The sequence below is a fragment of the Petaurus breviceps genome, unplaced genomic scaffold (genome assembly GCF_028583685.1).
Source record: "Petaurus breviceps papuanus isolate PSGF00001 unplaced genomic scaffold, PetGlider_PUasm1.0 582, whole genome shotgun sequence".
Classification (NCBI taxonomy): domain Eukaryota; kingdom Metazoa; phylum Chordata; class Mammalia; order Diprotodontia; family Petauridae; genus Petaurus; species Petaurus breviceps.
In genome coordinates this window covers 10811591-10827859 of record NW_027186390.1, presented here as the reverse complement: position 1 = coordinate 10827859, position 16269 = coordinate 10811591, and the positions used below count along the sequence as shown (strand labels likewise).

Here is a 16269-nt window from a genome sequence, read left to right as displayed (position 1 = left end):
AAAGTGGGTGCCCATTGTTTGGAAATAGCTGAAAAAAACAAAAAGCAAAACTATGGTATACGAATGGAATGTAAGTTTTGTGGAACAATAAACAATAAATATGAAGAATTCAGAGAAACATGGAAAGAGCCGATCCAGAACCAAGGAAACAATATAACCAAAGACTACAAGTGAATGAAAAATTTCTAAAATGAAGTCAAATTCTGAGTAATTAAAAAAAAGGAAAAGCAATCAAAGTCCCTCATAACAGATTACTGTCTCTCTCTCTGTCTCTCTCCCTCCATCTCTCTGGGTTCAGTTTGGAAGGAGTGGTTCGAGGAAATATGATGTAAAATCAAGAGGTCACAATAAAACGTAGTTTTATTTCTTTTCAAAGAAACAGGATTTGTCTTAGGCGTTTCTAAAGCTGAGGATTTGTTCCTGGGTGCAGGGCGTTAGTTTCCTATGGGGAGCTGAGGATCGTGGAACCAAGCTGAAGGGACAAGGGGGGGGGGGGGGTAAAAAATATTGCCAATAAGTTTTTAAGTAAAACAAGCTGTAAATACAACGGGTCTGCAAAATGCAAAAACATCTTTACGGCACGAATAAATACACCACGAGCACAAAGCCTGCAACTACAGGCGTGCATGAGGGTTCCCAGTAAGTTGGAGTGTAATCCTGGGCTTCAGGAAAGATAAACCAGCAGGAAGGTTAAGCACGGACAGGCCACAGTACCCAAGGAGCATTTCTCTCTCCCATACTTCCCTACTCCCCTTAGAAACCGAAAGCGAAATCCTGGCTCCCTCTTTCGGCCATCGTTTGCTTTGGCCTGGCGGAGGCCAGGGAAAGCCGGATTGGTGGCTGGAGGGCTGGCTGCCCCGGGACGTCGGGAAGCCAGGACAGCATGGAGGGGCCGCCGGCGCCCGGGAGCGGGGACATCTCCCTGCACAACTTCAGCGTGAGGCTGTGGGAGCAGCTCATCCACTTCCACGTGATGCGGCTGACGGACTCGCTCTTCCTGTGGGTGGGCGCGACGCCCAACCTGCGCAACCTCGCCGTGGCCATGTGCAACCGTTACGTGAGTCGCCGGGCGCGGGCGCGGGCACGGGCTCGGGCTCTGGCGCCTGCACCCGGGGCCGGGAGGACGTGCTGGGCTCGGCACGCGGGCCCGCTGCGAGCTCCTGCTGGGCTGGGCGCGCACCCAGCGCCGCCGAGGCTGCAAGGGCTTTGGTGGCTGAGAGGTGGCATGTGCACGAGTGGGCAGCTCGGGCGCGAGGCAGTTTGGGGAACGCACGCATCCGGGTGGATGCCGTTCCTCGCAGGCTGGTGGGGCTCCTGTGCAGCCTCGCCTTTTACTTCCGTATCAGGCTCCAGCCCCAGTTGGTGCCGCAGCCCCGCTGGTACTTTACTGCCCTTCTCCGACATCCCTAGGGGGATCAAGGTGGGGGAGGAGGATGCACCTTAGCATCCTGTGATGGTGCGTTCATTAAGCATTTTTACTCCATGCCTGGCCCGGTGCTAAGTGCTGGGATACAAACAAAAACAAAGATGCTCCTGTCCTCAGGGAGCACTCGTTTTAACGGGAGAAGCCTGCACATAAAAGGAAGCAGATGTTGGGAGGGTGCTGGAATGGGGAGAGGAGAAAGTTGGGAATGGTACAGCCTGGAGGGGAATGGGATGTGCCTGGTCTGGAGGAGGGGAAGGAGCCATCCAGTCAGAGGGAGGGGATTCGGGACAAGAGGGTGTTCCCAGTGTATGAATTCTAGGGCTTCAGGGTTCTGCAGGAGGCCTTTCTTAGTCTTCTCCGCTGCTGATGCCCTCCTTGTTCAGACTCGCTTCCCTCCACTCTGTATCTGACTTTATGTATCTAGTTGTACTTTTTCTTCTCCATTAGAATGTAAGCTCCTAGAGGGCAGACACCATAGGGTTTTTGTTGTTTGTTCGTTTTTGTTTTTTTCCTGTTGTTGGCTTGTTTTGGCCTTTGTATCCACGTTGCTAAGTACTGTTGGGCACATTTTTGTTGTGTAGGCCGTTTTCAGCTGTCTAACTCTTCATGACCCCATTTGGGGTTTTCTTGTCAAAGATATTAGAGCAGTTTGCCATTCCTTCTCTAGCTCATTTTACAGATATGGAAACTGAGGCAAACAAGGTTAAGTGACTTGCCCAGAGTCACACAACTAGTAAGTGTCTGATGTCAGATTTTAACGCAGGAAGATGAGTCTTTCTGACGCCAGGCCCAACCTTCTATCCAGTGTGCCACCTCGGGGTGGGGTGGGACTTCATTTGGCATTGAATAAGCACTTGATGCTTGTTGCCTGATGACCTCATCTCATTCTGTTCTCTCTTTCTCTCTCCTCCCCCCTCTCCCCACCCTCGATCTCTCTCCACATAAATGTATATACCTATTTATGTATGAATCTATATATAGATACATACTTGTGTATATACACACAGATATATCAATTTTTTTTAGAACATAATAAGGGCTTAATCAATTCTTATTTTTTTTTTTTTTTATTGAGCAATCAGGGTTAAGTAACTTGCTCAAGGTTACCGGTGTGGTTGCTGAGTGTCTGAGCCCGGGATTCGATCTCCAGGTTTATCTCAACACTGGAGCCGGTGCTCTTACTCGCTGTAATCAATTCTTATTGATGCCCCATCTCCATGCTTATGTTCATCTCGTATGTCGCTCAGTTCCTTCAGTGATTCTCATGTGACAGTCCTGTCCCCATTATGCTCACCCTCCTATGGATACAGTTCAGTCTATCATTGTCCATCTTAAAATGAGGCACCCAGTCTCCTGTACACAGTCCTTGAGATATTTTTTGACTGGTGTATAGTAACTTAAGGACAGCCACTTCCTTGAGCTTGCTTTATCTGAGTCATTTGGTAAAAATGCTGAATAGACAGGGCCAAGGCTGAGGCATAAGTCTATCCAGGACCTTCCTCCAGGTTGACTCTGATCCAGTAATCACTCTTTGGCCTAGACATTCAACCAGTTAGCCCACCTACCTTGTACTACCATCTAGCATCTTGTCTTCACCCATATTTAGGAGGGACTTTGTCACATGCTCTGTTGAAATCCCAGGATATTATATCTGTGGCATTCCCCAGGTCTGCCAACCCTATTAGAAAAGAAAATGAGGTCAGCTTGATCCAATCCATCACTTAGCCCAGGGCTTAGTACATTGTAGACACAATTAATGTTTATTGAATTGAAATGTATTATGGAATTTAAAAAAATGGGAAGATTTACATGAACAGATGCAGAGTGATGTCAACTGAACCAGGAAAATAACACACAAGGCCTGTTACAATGTAAATAGGAAGAACTATAAAATGAGACTGAATGCTGTGTAATTTTAATGGCTAATTTTCATCCTGAGAAAATTGACCTCTGTCCCTTTGTTGGAGAAGTGAGGACTTCCAGGTCAGGAATATTACAGATACCATCAGACTTGGTCAGTGTATTTGTGATGTTTGTTGGTTGATTGTCTTTTATTATCCAAGAGGACCAAAATAATATCACTGTGCTAGAGTCAAGTTATGGTGTGTCTGACTGTGGCTGATCAGACCAAAACAAGCTTGGAATGTTCTACCAGTGGTTGGGCACAAATATGAACATTTGGTTCACAAATGTGGACATTTGGAGTGTGTTAGCTGCCCTATATAAAAACCAAAGGTATCAATTAAAAAAAGAAATCTTAATGATCTGTTCTTGCTGGATCTTGCTGGATTTTAGGGATTACTTTTTTGCTTTCTGAGCATTCACAAGCCATCTTCTTAACAATGTTTTCTACTGAAAACAGCCTTTAGTGAAGTTGGTCAGTTTATGGAGTAGTGCTGTTTTTTTTAACTAAAAAAAATTTTTTTGTGAACCTCTTAATGAGGAAGTGAGAATATGCCACATTTCTTATCCAATTTTTTTTTTAATTTGTTGATGCCTTTTGTGTTTGAGTCAGTTATTTTGATACTTCTTTTCCTTCACTGAAGTTACACTTGTGACAAAGAAAACTTAAGTAAAAATATTCAATATAATGACTGAATTTGATTATACACACACATACACACACAATATTTTGTCCATGTGGTCCCCAACTGTTGTGTAAAAGGTGAGTATAGTCTGGTTATCATCTTTAAGACCTTTGTGACTTTTTCAGACTTCTTTAGTGACCTTTTAATTTTTTAAAATGAATTTTTATTGATATCTTTTTTTACATCACCGTAGTCTCCTCTATTATCCTTCCCCTCCAAGAGAGCCATCCCATATAAGAAATGAAGTAAAAGAAGTAAAATTTCTTATTTCTTCTTTTGAGCAGTGCTTAGTCTTTAGAATTTTGCAACATTTCCTTTTGACTTTTTATATGTATGTGGTTTTTCTACACAATGTTTTTTTTCCATTTTTATTGTCATTTGTATTGTTTTCTTGGCTCTGCTTACTTTACTCTGTATCAGTCCATGCTTCTCTGTATTCACTGCATACATCATTCCTTAGAAAATAGTCATATTCCATTACATTCATGTACCACAGTTTGTTTAGCCATCCCCCATGGATGGGTATCCACTTGGTTTTCAGTTTTTTGCTATTGTAAAAAGTGCTGCTATATACCATTTGTTTGTTTGTTTTTTAAAGCAATTGGGGTTACGTAACTTGCTCAAGTTTACATGGCCAGGTGTTTCTGAGTGGGTGCTAAGTGTCTGATCCGGGATTCGATCCCAGGTCATCCCCACTCCGGGGCTGGTGCTCTTACTCACTGTGCTACCTGACCGTCCCTATACATCATTTGTTGCCAATCTCAGTTTGCCATGTGTAAAGTGAAATCTCAGTTGTTTTGGTTTGCATTTCTCTTGGTATTGGTGATTTGAAACATTTTTCTCTTGTGGTTTTGAATACCTTGTAATTCTTTTGCGAATTGAGAATTATTTGATCATTTCCTTTGAGTACTTATCATTGGGGGAATAGCTTTTGGTCTTTTCTATATCAATATCTGTTTAACTATATCATCTATTTCTGTCTCTGTATCTGTAATTGTATATCTTACATACTACACTCATCAGAGAAATTTGATACAAGGATTTTTTACCCCCATTTGATGGCTTCCTTTCTTATCCTAAGTGCACTATTAATCTTGCCTCTTTGGATATTTTTCAGTTTTATGTAATTAAAGTTATCTATTTATCTTTTGCAATTTCCTCTATCCCTTGTTTAGTTAAGAATATATCTCCTGTCCACAGCTGTGAGAGGCATATGAACTGTTTTTCTTCCATTTTTAAAAATTGTTATGATCTTTAGTATTAAGGTCATGTATTTATTCAGAATATATTGTGGAATGTGGTGTAAAGTGTTGGTCTGTGCCTAATTTTTGCCAGATTTTCCAGCTGTTTTTATCAAATGAGTTTTTTTCCCTAGGTAATTTGTTTGCCACTTTATCAAACACTGGGTTGTTGAGTTCCATTGTTTCTTTCTTTTTTTTTTTTTTTGGCTTTTTAGAGGGAGGAAGGCAGGGCAGTTGGGGTTAAGTGACTTGCCCAAGGTCACATGGCTAGTTTTTGTGTTGTGTCTGAGGCCAGATTTGAACTCAGGTCCTCCTGACTCCAGGGCTGTTGCCCTATTCATTGTTCCATTGTTTCTTATTCCCTCTTTTTCTAGTCAGTTCCATTGATCTGTTTCTCTCTGTCTCTATCTCTTTCCTTCCTTCTTCCATCCCTCCCTCTCTCACCAATGCCGATTGGTCTTGGTGACTGCTATTTTATTATATAGATTGAGTTCTAGGAGTGTTATCTCCTTTTAGTGCTACCTCTTTTCATCATTTTCCTTGATATTCTAGAGCTTTTGTTTCTCCAATTGAATTTGTTATTATTTTGTTGAATTCTGTAACATAACCATTTGGTGTCATTGGTATCACATTAAAAGTGAAAATTAGCACAGGCCCCGGAGTCAGGAGGACCAGAGTTTGGTTCAGGCCTCAGACACTTAACACCCACACATAAAAAAACCTTGTAACCTTGGGCAAGTTACTTAACCCCAATTGCCCTCCAAATAGCAAACAAAAAAAAAAGTGAAAATTAATTTTGGAAATATTGTCATTTTTATTATATTGGCATAGCCCAGCTACGAGCACTGACTATTCCTCCATATATTTAAATTATTCTTTATTACTTTAAAGAGCACTTTGTAATTAAATCTATACTAGTCTTTTGTGTGCTTTGATAGGTAGATTCCCAAGTACTTTATGCATTTTGTATTTTTTTGGAATGGGATTTCCCTTTCTATTATTCTTGGATTTTATTACTTTTATAGAGAAAATGCAGTTGATTTTTGAGGGTGACCTTTTAACTGACATTGTTGCATTCTCTTTGTAATATTATTCTCTTACTTCTGACTCATTTTACTTCGTATCGGTCTATGCAAATCTTCCCATATTTCTCTGAATTTTACTCTTTATTTTCACCAAAAGTTAATTACAAGGCCCTTGTTTGTTGTATTTTTAGCACAATAACTTCTTCAGATTTCACAGTTCTCTGAAACAAATTCTGGCCAAGTAAGAGCAGAAAGCCATTTTATTTTGATAGTGCAATGATGTGGGTAGCTAGTGCCTTTACCCCAAAATGATGGGATCCTCATTAATCTTGTAGAACATAGCAGTCGTTGGAGGGACAGGGGACTTTTTCCAAATAAAAACACTTGGTTTATTACAGGTATAGCTGGCAAGGTAAGATGTCCTGGCTCCCAGGATGTCAGTGCTGGTTGAGAAGTGATAGTCCATGCTCAGATCCTAGAACTCCCCTCTTTACTCGGTTAGGTGTTTGATAGCATGAGTTCTAGCTCCTGGGTATCAACTTTAGCTGATCTGTGCTCAGAGTGCTTCAGCATTTACTTTGTAAATAGCATATGCTACATTAAGGCATCTGAAGGATCATGCAGACCTTACTCCTCTCCTGCCTTAGTAGGCATGTGTGTATCTATATCTGTCCATCTATCCATGTGTCTGTCCATCCATCCATCTATCTATCTGTCTATCTACACACATGTGCACACGTATGTATGTAAATATATGTGTATATATATGTATGTATGTATAGGGGTACCTAAGTGGCATAGTAGATAGAGGGCAGGGCCTGGAGTCAGGAAGACTCATCTTCCTGAGTTCAAACCCAGCCTCAGACACTTACTAGTTGGGTGACCCTGGTCAAGTCACTTCATCCTATTTGCTTTAGTTTTCTCCTCTGTAAAATGAGCTAGAGAAAGGAATAACAAACCACTCCAGTATCTTTGCCAAGAAAACCCCAAATGGGGTCATGAAGAATCAGGCACAACTGGAAACAATTGAACAAAAATATGTGTAGGAATTAAATACTACCACTCTAAGATAGAAGAAGCATTTGAGGTGTGGGTAGCCTTATTCTTGGCTAGAGTGACAGTAATTCATTCTTTGTTTTGCTCTCAGGACTCCATCCCAGTGTCCACTTCCCTTCTTGGAGATACCTCTGACACGACCTCCAACTGTCTTGCTCAGCGATTAGGTATGTATGTGATACCTCATTTTACACAGCAGATCTGATGCTGGGAAGTCATTTGAAAGTTCACTTAAAAGCCCCATTTTAAACAGACATGGGGAGCTCCCTCTTTAAAGGAATACTGAAACTCCTTGCTTTGTAGAGCAGATTTTCCTGTAAGGAAATAATTAATTATCTGATATGGCTTCTGTGGAATGTCCATTCTGTCCAATGCATTTTCTTTTTTTAAAATTCAATTAATTAATTAATTAATTAATTAATTAATTATTATTTTTTGTGGAGGGGGGAAGGCAAGACAATTGGAGTTAACTGACTTGCTCAAGGTCATACAGCTAGTAAGTAAGTCAAGTGTCTGAGGCTGGATTTGCAGTGCATTTCTTGACTTTCATTCTGCTCTTGGAACGGTTTGCCACAAATACCCTTCTGTCTCATGGCCAGCATTTTCTTAGTTGTGTTGGTTGTCTGCTAGTTTGATTGGTGACAGACTTATTAAGCTTCAGTCCTGAAAGTTTCTCATCTCTTTAGAGCTTGAGAGCCTGGCTGAAACTCTAGAAACATGGAACCATGAAGACATGTTGGAGACCATCCAGTCCAACTCTCGTAGTTATTCAGAAATCGTGGCCAAGAGAGGTTAGGGGACTTGCCTTGGGTCACAAAGCTAAGACTAAAATCAACTTCTCCTGACTCTTAATTCAGGGTTCTTTCTACTTCATAAGAAGTAGGTGAATAAAGCCTAGTGTCATGTGTGAAAAGTTTGAGAGACAATTTTCGGGTAATTAATCATTTTATTAATTGTGACTAGCACACAATTAACAAAAGGATGGTTGTTTGACTTTGTGTTGGAAACCAAAGACCCCTGGTGGAAACCTCTTCACACTTATATACCCTTGGAGGAGGGGGTGTTCCCAGTGGGTGGGAATTAACTCTTATTGGTTAAGTGAGTATTATAAGGAGAAGTGGGTCTATTTTAATGAGGGCTGGGTACAGGATTCTGAGGGACTCTGATCACATCACTCATGGACAAAGAGGGACTCATCTCAAGCCACACTAACTCCCAAGCCTCAGGCAAAAGGATCTCTCCTCCACCCAGTCAGTGAGCTGTGAACATGGTGTATTAAGAATTCCACCTAGATAGATTCTCTTTGTAAGGGCTTTTAGTTGGGTGGGAATCAGGCAGTCTCATCTATCAGCAGTGTCCTTCACAAGAACTGGCTGAATAACCTATGGTAGTTAATTTCTGAATGAGGAAATAGGAAGGGAAAATCTTAATCTCAATAAATAATTGGTTATTTATATAGGAGAAATAATCATTTCTCTCACTAGGAGATAGAATTATGTTGTAAGTTTAATGTCTGCATCTCCAAGCAAAATTCATTCTCCCTTCCCCCAGCCCATTGGCCCCAGAAATGCTATACACATTGACATATTACCCTGGACCAGAATGCCAAACTCAAATAGAAATGAGGGCCCTCAAGTCATATGTAAAAATCCCTGTGGGCATATGTTATATTGACTTAGAAAACCACATATTAACTTCATCTATTTTTTATTGAATTTTTGCTTATTTTGTTAAATATTTCCCAATTACATTTTAATCTGGTTCAGGGAGCACTTGGCAGTGTTACAGGTTGTATGTGGGAGCTGTGGGATTTGTGGTATGTTTGATACCTCTGCCCTAGACCCCTTACTGGGTCTTCAGGGCATTTGGAGGCAGTAGACATGCTTGTGAGAATGAAGAACTAACTTTCTTTGACCCTTCCTGTGACATTAAAATGAACTTGGATAGTCCGCAGTGGCTTGGCTTACGTAATTCAAAGCACAGGAGACAATTAGACAAAGAATTGAATTATTTCCCTCAGACATCCTGGTAATTGAGGCAAGACCAAAATGGAGGGCCTTTTCTTTTTATCTTTATTCATGCTTGTTGAATATTTGAATTGAAAGTGACCCTGGTTTAGATAATGGCTGGCCTAGAGAACAGTCAGGGAGATGATGGGTTAAGGCATAGTAAAGGTCATCTTAATATTTTGAGGGTCTTTAAGTTTGAAAATAGGAATCGATATTTTACTGAATAGCCTAAGACCAAAATATTTAGAGGAAACGGTTTCAAACTCTATTTAGTGTGTCTAGAATACTGCCCATGAGTTATTGCAAATTCTGCATTAGTGCATTCTGTAATTGTCTTGTTTTCAGTTGTTCCAGTCCTGTCTGACTCTTCATGGCCTCTTTTGGGTTTTTTTTTTTTTTTTGGCAAAGGTACTGGAGTGGTTTGCCATTTCCTTCTGTAGCTCATTTCTTTTTTGTAGATGAGGAAACTGAAGTGAAAATGGTTAAGTGACTTGCTCAAGATCACAGAGCTAGTTAGTGTCTGGGGCCAGATTCTAATTCTCTTGCCAACCTGATTAAATGAACGAAAAAAAAATTCACTTTCTGTATGTCAGGCACTGCATTAAATGTAAATGCTAGTGATACACATCCAAAAGATAAATAGTGTCTGTGCTTAGGGCAGTTGTATTCTAACCTATTGTGATCACCCATACAGGGGAAGATTGGCCAGAGCAGGGTATTTTGGTCTGGGAAGTCATAGTAATGAGTGGAGCAATAGGTCAATCAATTGACTTGCCTTTTGCAGAAACACTAGTAGTATTGGCTTAATGATAGTTCCCTGGGCAAGAGGTGGACATTACACATTTAGTGGCATGGAAGGAAGGTGTCTAGAAAAGCATGGGTTGGGTTGCTAACCATGGTGAGCCTTCATAAAGTATAGTACCCAGCAGCTTCATGGCACAGTGGGTAAAGCACCAGGCCTGGAGTCAGGAGGACTGACTCATCTTCCTGAGTTCAAATCTGACCTCAGATACTGACTAGCTGTGTGACCCAGGGCAAGTCACTTAACCCTGTTGGCCTCAGTTTTCTTATCTGTAAAATGAGTTGGAGAAGGAATCTTTGCCAAGAAAACCTCAAAAGGGGTCACAAATAGTCAGACACAACTAAAAAACAAAACAAAACTGAGTATATATAATAAAGAAATAGAAGAGTGGTGGGTGCAAACCATTCTAGTATCATTCAGACATGACTAAGAAGACCGAACAACTCTCTTACTGTCCCATCTGGTACTTGTGCTTAAGGTTTTTGAGCCCAAGTGCAGAGCTTTACATTTGTCCTTATTACATTTTATCTCATTATACTTGAGCCCTCATTCTCTCTCGTAGAGATCTTTATGGATTTTAATTCTGTCGTCCTGTGTAATAGGTATCCTCTCTCAATACTCAAAAATTTGATAAATATTCCATTATGCCATGATGACAATAACCATTCATTTATGTAGTACCAATTAAGGTGTTTGCATTAAGCTTGCAAAACACTTTCCTTAAACCCTGTTGGGTACAGGTATTATCCTCAGTGTATAGGTGAGGAACTGAGACTCTGAAGATTAAGTAACTGGACTATAAGCAAATTAATCAGTACCCAAGTTATTGATAAAACTTTTAAATAGAAAGGGCCAAAGGTTGAGTCTGGTGTTGGGCCACCATAGACCTATCTCTGCGTTGATGTTCTTCTGTTAATTCATACATCTGGGGGTTAAGACTAGTTAACAAATCTATGTAGTTGTGCTAATATGTAGTTCATACCTCTTCTACATAAGAATATATCACAAGAGACATTGTCAGATGTCTTGCTGAAATTAAAATATATTCTGTCATTGGTGGTCCCCTGATCTGCTGGTATGAGAATGTGTTCAGGAATTGGCTTGACTTGACCACTCGCCATCTAGTGATGATTGCTTTGTATTTGAAATGCTCATCAACCATCTCTGTGATAATTTCTTTTAGGACTGCTGAAGATCCCTGACAACTTCTTTTTGCCTTAGTAAATATCCTCTTCCTTTTTGGTAGCTTCTGTTGAAGGGGTCAGGAAGAGTAGGCTCCCTGGCCTACGATCTTCTCAGAAGCCTCTGGGGACTGCTGATATCCAGCTTCCTGATCTCTTCTTCTGATCTCACTTCTAAAACCCATCTTATTCCACTTTTTGAAAATGAAGAAATTGGCCTGGATCTAATCTTTAGGCAGTGTTCCCATTCTGCATGGTGCATGATCACGCATTGATCACCATCTGTGGCTCAGAAGTCAGAGCCACAACACGTTTTTCTTGCCCCTGGTATGTCAAGATCCTGTGCCAGGATTTAGAGCAACAAGGATATCTCTTAATTTTTACTCTTTGTATAGCAAGAGTTGTGCCTTTGATCTCCATTTAGCAACTCATTTGAATTCAGTAGACATGCACCTACTGTGTGCAGGGCATCCTGGGTTAGACCCTGGGAATACAAAAACACAAACGTCAGTGTTATTCCTCTAAATGAGTTCAAGGAGACCACCTACTGGGGGATTCATTTCCTTTTTAGTCATCTTTATTCTTCCTCTTCTCATCTAAAGATCATTATTAGTGTTCGTGAGATGATTTTCTCCAAGATGTTTTTGTGAAGCTATTGTTGACAGGCAAAGTATGGAAATTGGGCTTTTATTCTTGAAGTGGGTGAAAGGCACTTGGAGGAAAAACTCCTATTTTTTTAACTTCATTCCAAGAAGAATTCTCCTGAAGGCACTGGATTATTTGACCACAGACTTCCCTTCTCCCCTTTTCTGTCTGTTTGTCTACACAGTATATTAAGTAGAGGAGAGTGCTAAAAAGGAGGTGATGGAGCAGCTAAGCTGCAAAGGCCAAACCTGGCCAACGCCTTGGGGATATTGGAGACAACTCTTGTTCAAGCATGGATTGCACTAAGTAATCCCTTCCAACACTGGGCATTGTCTGACTTCTGCCATGGCCAGTGGGCAGGTGGATGCGCTGACTTGTCTCTTTAGTAAGTCAGGGGTTGTTTCATCATCTTCCCTTTATCAGCTCACTGTGGGTGGTACTGTCTGGCACTGTACAGAGCTCTTACTGTATAAACCTGGCCTCTGATGAATAGCAGTTTAGAACCCAAGATGGGAGCACTGAAATGGCCATCAGGCCAGCATATGAATGGAAAAAAAGGTGCTTGCATCATATACAGAGGGCAGCTAGAATAGAGTGCCAGGCCTGGAGTCAGGAAGACTCATCTTGACTGAGTTTAAATCTGGCTTCAGACACTTACGAGCTATGTGACTCTGGGCAAGTCACTTAACCCTGTTTGCCTCAGTTTCCTCATCTGTCAAATGAGCTGGAGATGGAAATGGCAAACCATTCCAACATCTTTTCCAAGAAAACCCCCAATGAAGGGTTAGACACAACTGAAAAACTACTCAACTACAATAACAAAATCGTATTCAGGTTCTGGATTAGCTTATTTTAGGACCAGAAGACAGCACAATACCAGGCAGCTAGAATGTTCTTTCCCCTACTCCAGACTGCCTCCAAAAATAGGTGAGAGGAAATTAATCTTAGTATCAACAATTGTCAGTCAGTCTGTAATCATTTATTAAACACCTCCTCCATGTCAGTCATTTTGAATTTCGACAAAGAAAGGCGAAAGATAACCTCTTGTAGCAGCAAGCACCCCAGCATCCCAGGGTGGCTGCCAACACAGGTTCTTAGATCTGCTTTGATAAAGGAAAGCAACTCAGAATGGGTTTACAAGCTTACTTTAATCAGTTAGATATGTATCATTTACCTAGTTCAGGGGAAAAAGGTCAGCACCCCGAACTTCAGAATATACAGACAGAATTATCAAGACAGAAACAGATCAAGTAGACAGATTTCCAAACTGTCCAACCATTACATCCATACCAAATCAACATCTGGGTTTTTCAAAGGGGGGGGAATCCTCTGGACAACGGCTTCCCAGAGTCTCATCTGGTCAAATCACACAACACTTCTCAAAGTGAGCCCCAAAACAAAGCTACACATCAGGGTTTATATAGCCTTCTCCTGGCTCAGAGAATGTAACAACTTTCAGGACCCACTGGCCAATCAAAAAAGTATCTACTGAAAAACAAGCCTCCCACCCCAGGCTCCAGGTGCACTTTAGCCTAGGGGCAGGGAAGATCTTTATATTTGCATTCCCATTACACCTCTGCTCTTGACAAGTCTGGTGGAAGAGACAACAAGCAGAGAACAAACTAGGATCAGTAGGAAATGATCAGCAGAGGGAATGCACTAGAATTAAGGAGGATTGGGAAAAGCTTCCAGTAGAAGGAGGGATTTTAGCTGAGACTTGAAGGAAGCCAGGAGGTGTTGATGAGGAGGGAGGAGAGCATTCCATGCATGGAGAATAACCAGTGAAAATGTTGGGAGATGGAGTGCCTTGTTTGAGGAACAACCAGGAGGTCAGTGTCACTGGATGGCCTAGGACATGTTGGGGCTTTGAAGTCCAAGCAGAGGAGTTTATATTTGATTTTGAAGGCAAAATAGGGAACCACTGGATTTTATTGAATGGAGGGGTGGGAGACAGTGACATGGTCAGACCTTCAATTTATCTAAGGGAATGTAGTAGAGGAATGAAAATGTCAGTTCCCACTGGCTCCTGACATCCACCTAAAGGTGGGGGTAAGTAAACTTCTTATCCTGCCTTTTGCTAATCTAATTTAGACTATCTAAGTAATTGCATTTTGAAAGTAGCCATTCAGATTGGCCAAGAATCCTCTCTGTGGTATTCCTAACAAGTGCTTGAAATTAGCCAAATTTAGGTTGTTCAGGTGATCTAAATCTTTGGGGGCAGGTGAAGAGATTTTCCATTACCTGAGATGAACCTTGAAGGAGAGAGCTGTGGAGGGACCAAGTGCATTCCAGGCATGGGGAGAGATGGGAATGCACTTTTTGTGCATGTACAAAGAGGGAGGGGACAGAATGCAGTTAGGGAATAGGTTCAAACTTCATTAAATTTTATCTTTTTCAATGGAAAACATCTTTTCACCTTCCCTTCCCTTTCTTCCCCTTTCCCACCAAGGGAAAAAAAAACCCTCTACTACAAAATATGCATAATCTAGTCATGCAAGAAACAGTCCCACATTAGTCATGCTCCAAAATGTGTGTCTGGTCTTACATATTGAGGCCAGTACCTTTAGTCTTTGCATTGATCAGAGTTCTTAGGTCTTTCAAAGTTGTCTTCACATCATTGTCTAAATTCTTCTGGTTCTGCTCACTTTACTCTGCATCAGTCTTCCTGGGTTTCTCTGAAATTGTCATTGCCATAATTTTTTCTGGTATAACAGTATTCCTTTCCTTCCCTTCTTCCCCTTTCCCTCCCCCTCCCCTCTCCTTTTCTTTCCCCCTTCCATTCTGTTCCATCTTTGGCCTAGTAATTGTATCAGAAGGGTCCAAAGGAATGCAATTTAATAACTTTTAGGGGTATAGTTCCAGATTGCTTCCCAGACCAATTCACATAACCATCACTAACACATCATGGTTCCTATTTTCCTGCATCTCCTCCATTGTTTCTCATTTTCCTTTTTAGTCAGTTTGACCTACCCAGTGGGCCTGAGTTAGAACCTCAGACTTAACAGTTTAATCATTCAGAATACATGAAGTAGTTCAAAATAAGTTTTCAAAAGGTCTTAAATCTAAGCCTGTCAGAAGAGTTTGTGATGTGGTTCATTAGGCAATAGGGAGTTAGTGACAGTTGTTTAAAAAAGAAAAATGAACAGGAGAGGCCCATGGCCAGAGGTATGCATTAATTAGGTGTTGTGGAAGCTATATTTTCCAAGAAGCTGTCCATGACAACCCCTTGCACCAAATATGATCCCTCTCTCCTAAGATTTTCCCATAGTACTTTGTCTGAAGTTATCTCCTTTGCTCCTAATGCATCTATCATATTCTTCCTTATACTTGTTTCTGTGCTATAATCTCTCTTTAGATTGAACATAAGTTCCTTGAGGACAGGTTGACTTTTTTTTTTTAAAGCAGTATCTTTCACAGTTAATGGACATCTGTTAAATTGATGGGAATTGAATTCCTTCAAAAACCAGGCTCCTTTGTAAAGGAGAGACTATTGCTATCATATTTCCTCTCCCTACATATTTCCTCTCCCTACATATTTGCAAGGTCCCATGGAGGCTCTGGCAGGCGATAGAATTGCAAAGTCCTTTCGATTTTCCTGTCACCTGTTCCAGGAAGTCTTCTGCATGTGTGGGTTGGGTCCCCACATAAATGGATTGTGTTAAGTTATGGTTTGAGAAAGGTCAATATTAATGTCCTAGGTACTTTCTGTGGTGCTGAACTTGGGATAATAAGATCTGCTTTAGATCCTGCCTAGTACAAGGTCTCTCTGTCTACCTGCTGCGTGGGCAAAGGAGCAGGGCATTGATGTGCTGCCAGGGGGCCCAAGCTGCAGTCATGAGGCCATGGTCTTCTTTGTGAGCTGGCTGGCGGAGACTAAGGTGATGCCTCCTGTGCTTCCAGAAGGGGTCCTAGTGCTACAGAGAACAGAGTGAGGCCTTCAGGGCCCCTTGCTTCAGTTCTGGGCTGGATATATTTTTGACCAGGTTACCACTGCCACCAAGAGTGGACCATGCTCATGATTACCTCTAATGGCTATGAGGAGAGAGATTGCTACCTTCCTGAAAAGCAAAGGCAGACCCAGCTAAGATGTTTATTCCTGTAAAAGGGATAATTACCTCTGGGGAAGTTACTGTACTGGATGGAAAGTGGTTTCATTGAAGTTGTATTCTTTTTTTTGTCTTTATTAATGTGTTCGTTTACTTTGAGTTTACAAAGATTTAATTACAAAGATTTACAAGATTCAATTCCCCGGTTCTTTGAGTTTCAAATTTTCTCCCCCTCCCTCCCCCCCCCTCC

At 41.3% G+C, this 16269-nt stretch overlaps 1 protein-coding gene across 1 annotated transcript in view; it reads left to right on the top strand.

The window, feature by feature from the left end:
* The first annotated feature begins 770 nt into the window (after positions 1 to 770).
* The window catches only part of PSMG4 (proteasome assembly chaperone 4), a 23345-nt gene continuing 7846 nt past the window's right edge, over positions 771 to 16269 (top strand). Inside the window, exons 1-2 of the mRNA XM_069103571.1 lie at positions 771 to 1057; positions 7428 to 7503. Coding sequence (XP_068959672.1) covers positions 884 to 1057; positions 7428 to 7503 — 250 coding nt within the window. The 5' untranslated portion in view covers positions 771 to 883. The remainder of the gene's footprint in view (positions 1058 to 7427; positions 7504 to 16269) is intronic.